This window comes from Perkinsus marinus (genome assembly GCF_000006405.1).
Source record: "Perkinsus marinus ATCC 50983 genomic scaffold scf_1104296957216, whole genome shotgun sequence".
In the NCBI taxonomy this organism is placed as follows: domain Eukaryota; phylum Perkinsozoa; order Perkinsida; family Perkinsidae; genus Perkinsus; species Perkinsus marinus.
The window spans coordinates 45,707-52,888 of record NW_003207206.1 but is presented as its reverse complement, the minus strand read 5'-3'; the positions used below and the strand labels follow the sequence as shown (position 1 = coordinate 52,888).

The 7,182-nt window shown below is 46.7% G+C and overlaps 1 protein-coding gene across 1 annotated transcript; it reads right to left on the bottom strand.

Moving 5' to 3' along the window:
• Window positions 1–4,009: 4,009 nt before the first annotated feature.
• Window positions 4,010–4,378, bottom strand: Pmar_PMAR007432 (hypothetical protein; the record flags this gene model as incomplete). The annotated part of the gene is made up of 1 exon (XM_002774853.1): window positions 4,010–4,378. The coding sequence occupies one exon, from the start codon at window positions 4,376–4,378 to the stop codon at window positions 4,010–4,012; it is 369 nt and encodes a 122-aa protein (XP_002774899.1).
• Between the last annotated feature and the right edge of the window lie 2,804 nt (window positions 4,379–7,182).

Sequence of the window (7,182 nt, the reverse complement as noted above, 5' to 3'; positions counted from 1 at the left end):
GTCAAACAACCCAAACCGATAATGATGTTAGTAACATCATGATACACTACTGCTCGATCGAGATATATGTCTGAATTCGGTGATTCGAACCAATAAAAGCCCCAATGGCACTATTGGAGGAATCGGATCCGTTGCCGGCCATATACGGAACGCAAGGGTAGCCGGTGGACCAAGCTCAAACTATCTTGAATATCAATAAGTCTAGACTAGAGAAAAGGAATGATAAGACCAATAGTCTACTTCACTGGACTCAAATGAACGTCTTTCACGCATGCTCACCTTCCTAACTGGAACAAGGTGCCGCACAATGCATGGCGCTCAACTGCTTGTCTACGAATAGACAGCCAGGGAAAATCAGGAGCCCTCATGATGAGGGCCTCGTCATCAACTCCTACTACACACGTTGAATCGAGGATCACAAATTCCTCGATCGATAGCTTGTTGTAGTGTTCGGACACTGCAAGCTATTATAGAGTCTAATATAGACGCGTACGTGCTTCTCATTGAACGATTCCACTGGAGTCGGGTTGCGTGGCTGTCGTCAGTGTCGGTGTGAGAGTCGAAACCCGTGAGTGCGTCGGCTACTAAGTTCGGATGAAGTCCTCTCAGAACGGTGAATCACGGCAGCCGTATCCTGATGGTGGCTCCGAAGTTTTGATGTACTTCCGGCTATTGTGGGAGGAAATGTCTAAGCTCCATCATATACGTGGCTGTCGGTGACGGCATCACTATCTTATTTGTCGAGCCTTGGCCAAAGGGGCCTGTGTGACTCATCAGATACTGTGTATCGAAATAATAAGTGTTCTCTATGACAGATAGCATTGTGTCCAATCATCCAATCACTGCCGGGTTCTGCATATTCATCGTGTGGGGAAGAAAGTGCAGAAAGTGGTGACGAGAGGGACAGACTCCCTCGTCTCCATGCGGTCTCATGGTCACCTGGCATGGTATTGCCTGTGTATGCACCATTCTATTGGGATAATCCCAATGGGATTGCTCGGCAGAAGATACGAGAAATTCACCAGAGCAACCATCAGCGCTAGTATATCGCTGATTCCGTCTACGCCTCTTTAGGACTCCTCGGAGACGTGTCAGTTACGGAGACGAATATCCTGGACACGAAATCGGATTTTCTAATTCTACCTAGAATCGGTAGGTATGCTTACGAGGTTCATCGTGATTCATAACATGCTTCGTTCATGTTATCGACTAACCACGATATCTATTTGTTTTTTGTTCGGCTTACAATATCATCGTCATATGGATCTCGTTATTGACGTATAAGAAAGTGGAATATGATCTCTAATATGCTACATTATTGTCAGAGTATGACACATCGTGAGCTAAAGATTCGGCTCGGCAAGCCGGGCTTGCGCAGATTCACTCAGAATCCACAGTTGGGGGTTTAGATTGAAGATAATATTGCAGCTTTCGCCCCCGGTCGTTCGCTCGCGGGAGCTGCATCCGTTCACCTTCACCAGATTCTTCTTCTCAAATCATGCTTAGGTTATTCAACATCGAGAACCTGTTCGCCAACCAGTGTTTGGCATATTACTTCTATGAACATTATGAACTAAACTTTTTGTCATTTTCGGCATTCTATGGCATCTTTCCCTTTTTATTTCCTATTTTTCCAAAATCCAGGAAAATTTTATCTATTTTCTAAGATTCTATCAATTTTATATAAATGATGTATGACATTGGACTGGATTGCCGTACTCATCGAGCAGGTCTATATTACAATAATGAGTAACCTCCGTTTGCATACGTATGTTGCGGCAATATCGTTGCCCATTGTAGAAGCCGAAGCTCCGAAATAGCACATCGGTGTAGATTGGAGAATAACAGACCTGAGCATGAGGTGGAGCAAAAGAGGGGAGAAGCAACAAACACTTCATGTTTACAGCAAGTGTTCATCTCTATGTGAAGTCAGTTATCACAGAACTTGATTATCTCTAATTACGTGATGCGAAGTTCCTCATTCGCGCTTGCGTAATACCCGACGGGTACTGTCTTTTCTAGCCGTGTGACTGTGAGCCTTGCAATTCGAGGCCGAGAGGCAGTCCTGCTTTCGATTTTAATGACGTCAAATCCAGGTTGGTTCCACATTCATGACAATGCTAGCGGATGAGAGATTTCTTGATACCGCGTCTTGTATCCATCTTTGCCATTCTCTCGTCGATTCACTCCGGTAAAATGGTTATCACATAACGAGACTCACTGTCTACCCGAGCAATGTACACATGTCTTCTTAGCGTAACCCGCGGCAGCTTGTTACTGTTAGAACGTACTAGGATGACTGTGGAACGCAAGACACTGTTGGCTGCTATCGGATGGTATACACTCCCGACATGGCGAGGTCCGCTGGTGCATTGGTATTCCTACGACGTGTGAACGGCTCATAATGAACCGGCGATATGATCATCACGATTATTATATCACTAGCTGGCCAGACTGTGCCGCACGACTATCCTCTCCGGTGCAACTGGGCATTCGTCGGTCTGGGATCCTCGATTGACGAACGTGTCGTGTAGGCACACACAGCCCTAGAAAGTATCCCATATGTTCTATGTATGCGGACACCGCCCCTGCTCTTAACTAGAGAACATCCAACCGTTCGAGAGAACCAAGGACCCTCTGGATGAAGATGTCCTGATGGAGGCATGCCTTTGACTTGAGGCTATCTCTCCACTGGAGAGTCTCCAACGCTGAGCTATGACCGTGAATTGGTTAACCCGGAACGGCATGTGGTGAGATTTAGATAGATCGATATTTCTGGTGAGTAAATTACGGTTTTGAACTGACATGCAGAGCATTGGAGGTTTGATTACCGGTGATAATATATACATCTCTGGAATGTAATCTCTTGTAAGTGTACCATTATTGCGTGCTTTCGAGCATGCATTAGCGCGTGAAATGACTACGTTTTGCACGCGTGGTCACCGAGTGTACTCTCTTGCGCCGCAAGTGTATCCGCCCCGTGATGGGCTCCCGTCGGATTAGGCATCAAATAGCGGCCAATGGCCGTCATAGAGGACCCCTTCGGTGCGAGCCGGCATCAGTAGTACTTGTCCAGTGCCTCGGTGGTGCACTACAGCAGTGCTGTAACAGCACCGTCATAATGGCCAAGACGGAACTGGTGTTGACGGAGCGCTAGAGCAACAATTTTGGATTGAGTTGAGATTCGATTTAACTGTTGCATCTCCAATATATCAGTGGACTTAGTAGTCACTCCCTATAGCATAAGGATCGTATTACTCATCAGCAGTGCTGACTCAGCACTCACCCGATTATGTCCAGCAGAATGTTTTGTGAACCTTGATCTGTGAAACGGTGAAGCAGAGAGTCGCGAAGTCTGCTCTCGAGGATATGTACTTCCGTCAATCCAATTCTACTCCCGAACGCGAATACGCACCAAGTTACGGAGTACTGTATCATATGAGTATAACATTCACATCACAGCTCCGTCAGCTGCTCTCAGTATTTTACAGAGAGAATGCGGACGGATCAAACCCATCACTAATAAGATACTGTAGTACAACGTAACGTCGTAATGACTACTGACTCCGAGAGGTGATGTCGCCGTTCTAAGTACTCCTTACCGAAGCGAGATGCACATCCAAATGGGTTTGAAGAGATACGAAAAACGTTGTTCACCCACCTGGGTAGGCTGGTCGTAGACTGAGCCACCGAACCAATATATCAGTCGTTCTCGCTGAGAGGTTATATGTCCTCTCAATAAGCGAGTAGATGAGATAGAAAAAAGGAGTCAGAGTCGTCAGCCAGGGAGAATAGGAGCGTAACCACGAACGAGAATGCATCGGGGAGTGTAAACATCTGAGATCCGTTTCCGATATTAGAGCTGGGAGTCCCAGCCTGGGACCATGGCTGATCATACAGAACAAGGCGGTGGGTTCCGCGAAAGTAGAGGACATATGACATGTGTAGCCACATCAGGACCATGTGCCATCTGGTAAGTAATGTGTAGTTGAGATAGTGCAAATGAACCTTAAGCGGATGATCTGATGAAGACGATATGTTGGCCTTGGAATCGAGTAGCTATCATATGCCCAATGAATCGGAAGAATCTCAGTTCGGTCAGATCGCCCGCTACAATCTTCGCTTCCGGGAAGCGAGAGAGGATATTCTGGTACCAGAAATCGACTCCCTCGAATGTGCCCTCGAAATCGACGGTAAAAAATCCACTGCTGCCCTTCAGGGGGTAGACCGGCGGGTCCCTGAAGGTTGCCTTGCCCGGGACATGGAACTCGAGCCCGACTCCTGAATCGGCGACTACGTAGGTCAATTCGTAGCCCTCCGCTCTGTAGACGTATCTACCGGCAGGCTGAGCCACAGCTACCAGAACATGGCAGGTCATCAACAAGGTCAGTAGGAGTGTCATCATTATTGAAAGGGAGTAGAGTCTGAGAGCTCAGTGAATCTGTCAAACAACACAGACCGATAATGATGTTAGTAACATCATGATACACTACTGCTCGATCGAGATACATGTCTGAATTCGGTGATTCGAACCAATAAAAGCCCCAATGGCACTATTGGAGGAATCGGATCCGTTGCCGGCCATATACGGAACGCAAGGGTAGCCGGTGGACCAAGCTCAAACTATCTTGAATATCAATAAGTCTAGACTAGAGAAATGGAATGATAAGACCAATAGTCTACTTCACTGGACTCAAATGAACGTCTTTCACGCATGCTCATCTTCCTAACTGGAACAAGGTGCCGCACAATGCATGGCGCTCAACTGCTTGTCTACGAATAGACAGCCAGCGAAAATCAGGAGCCCTCATGATGAGGGCCTCGTCATCAACTCCTACTATACACGTTGAATCGAGGATCACAAATTCCTCGATCGATAGCTTGTTGTAGTGTTCGGACACTGCAAGCTATTATAGAGTCTAATATAGACGCGTACGTGCTTCTCATTGAACGATTCTACTGGAGTCGGGTTGCGTGGCTGTCGTCAGTGTCGGTATGAGAGCCGAAACCCGTGAGTGCGTCCGCTACTTAATTCGGATGAAGTCGTCCCCGAGCGGTGAATCACAGCGGTCGTATCGTGATGGTGGCTCCGAAGTTTTGGTGCTCTTTATTGGCTATTGCGGAAGGAGATGTCTAAGCTCCATCATATACGTGGCTGTCGGTGACGGCATCACTATCTTAGATGTCGAGCCTTGGACACAGGGGTCTGTGTGACTCATCAGATACTGTGTATCGAAATAATAAGTGTTCTCTATGACAGATAGCATTGTGTCCAATCATCCAATCACTGCCGGGTTCTGAATATTCATCGTGTGGGGAAGAACGTGGAGAAAGTGGTGACGAGAAGGACAGACTCCCTCGTCTCCATGCGGTCTCATGGCCGCCTGGCATGGTATTGCCTGTGTATGCACCGTTCTATTTGGATGGCTCGGCAGAGGATACGAGAACGTTTTCAGAGCAACCATCAGCGCTAGTGTATCGCTGATTCCGTCAACGCATCTTTGGGACTCCTCGGAGACGTGTGAGCTACGGAGACAAACATCGTGGACACGAAATCGGATTTTCTAATTCTACCAAGCTGGAAATCGGTAGGTATGCTTACGAGGTTCATCGTGATTCATAACATGCTTCGTTCATGTTATCGACTAACCACGATATCTATCTGTTTCGTTCCGCTTACAATATCATCGTCATATGGATCTCATTATTGACGTATAAGAAAGTGGAATATGATCTCTAATATGCTACATTATTGTCAGAGTATGACACATCGTGAGCTAAAGATTCGGCTCGGCAAGCCGGGCTTGCGCAGATTCATCCAGACTCCACATTTGGGTTTTTAGATTGAACATAATGAGTAACCTCCGTTTGCATACGTATGTTGCGGCAATATCGTTGCCCATTGTGAAAGCCGAAGCTCCGAAATAGCACATCGGTGTAGATTGGAGAATAACAGACCTGAGCATGAGGTGGAGCAAAAGAGGGGAGAAGCAACAAACACTTCATGTTTACAGCAAGTGTTCATCTCTATGTGAAGTCAGTTATCACAGAACTTTATTATCTCTAATTACGTGATGCGAAGTTCCTCATTCGCGCTTGCGTAATACCCGACGGGTACTGTCTTTTCTGGCCGTGTGACTGTGAGCCTTGCAATTCGAGGCCGAGAGGCAGTCCTACTTTCGATTTTAATGACGTCAAATCCGAGTTGACTCCAAATTTATGACAAGGCTAGCGGATGAGAGATCTTTTGATACCGCGTCTTGTATTCATCTTTGCCATTCTCTCGTCGATTCACTCCGGTAAAATGGTTATCACATAACGAGACTCACTGTCTACCCGAGCAATGTACACATGTCTTCTTAGCGTAACCCGCGGCAGCTTGTTACTGTTAGAACGTAGTAGGATGACTGTGGAACGCAAGACACTGTTGGCTGCTATCGGATGGTATACACTCCCGACATGGCGAGGTCCGCTGGTGCATTCGTATTCCTACGACGTATGAACGGCTCATAATGAACCGGCGAGATGATCATCACGATTATTATATCATTAGCTGGCCAGACTGTACCGCACGACTATCCTGTCCGGTGCAACTGGGCATTCGTCGGTCTGGGATCCTCGATTGACGAACGTGTCGTGTAGGCACACATAGCCCTAGAAAGTATCCCATATGTTCTGCGGACACCGCACCTGCTCTTAACTAGAGAACATCCAACCGAGAGAACCAAAGACTCCCTGGATGATGCCTCAGAATCTGGGGCCCAGATGAAACCTCGACACGACAGTGCTGTAGCTACATATTTACGGCAAGCCTGCATATTATCTCGATACGATTAAACTTTATATAGGTGTTCGTACTTTCATCACGTCCTATGTGAGATCAGACAATGCTTCGAACTAAGTTAGTGAATGTGAGAATAGGGAACTCTTTTTGATCGGAATAACTCCGACCTGTTGCAAATTGTCTACTAAAAATCGTGAAATGATGAACAATCATTCTCCATGATGCTAAATCATCGCACTTGAATGTGGAACCTGGTTGGAGTGAAATTGCCGGACCAGCTGGAGTACTCGAAACGCAACGCATCTTATCCCCATTGAAAAATCTTTTAGGTAACGGTCGGGCCAGTAGTTTCCTTTTCAGTGGTTTCCCAAGGTTTTCTCGGCCTCTCAACGGTTCTT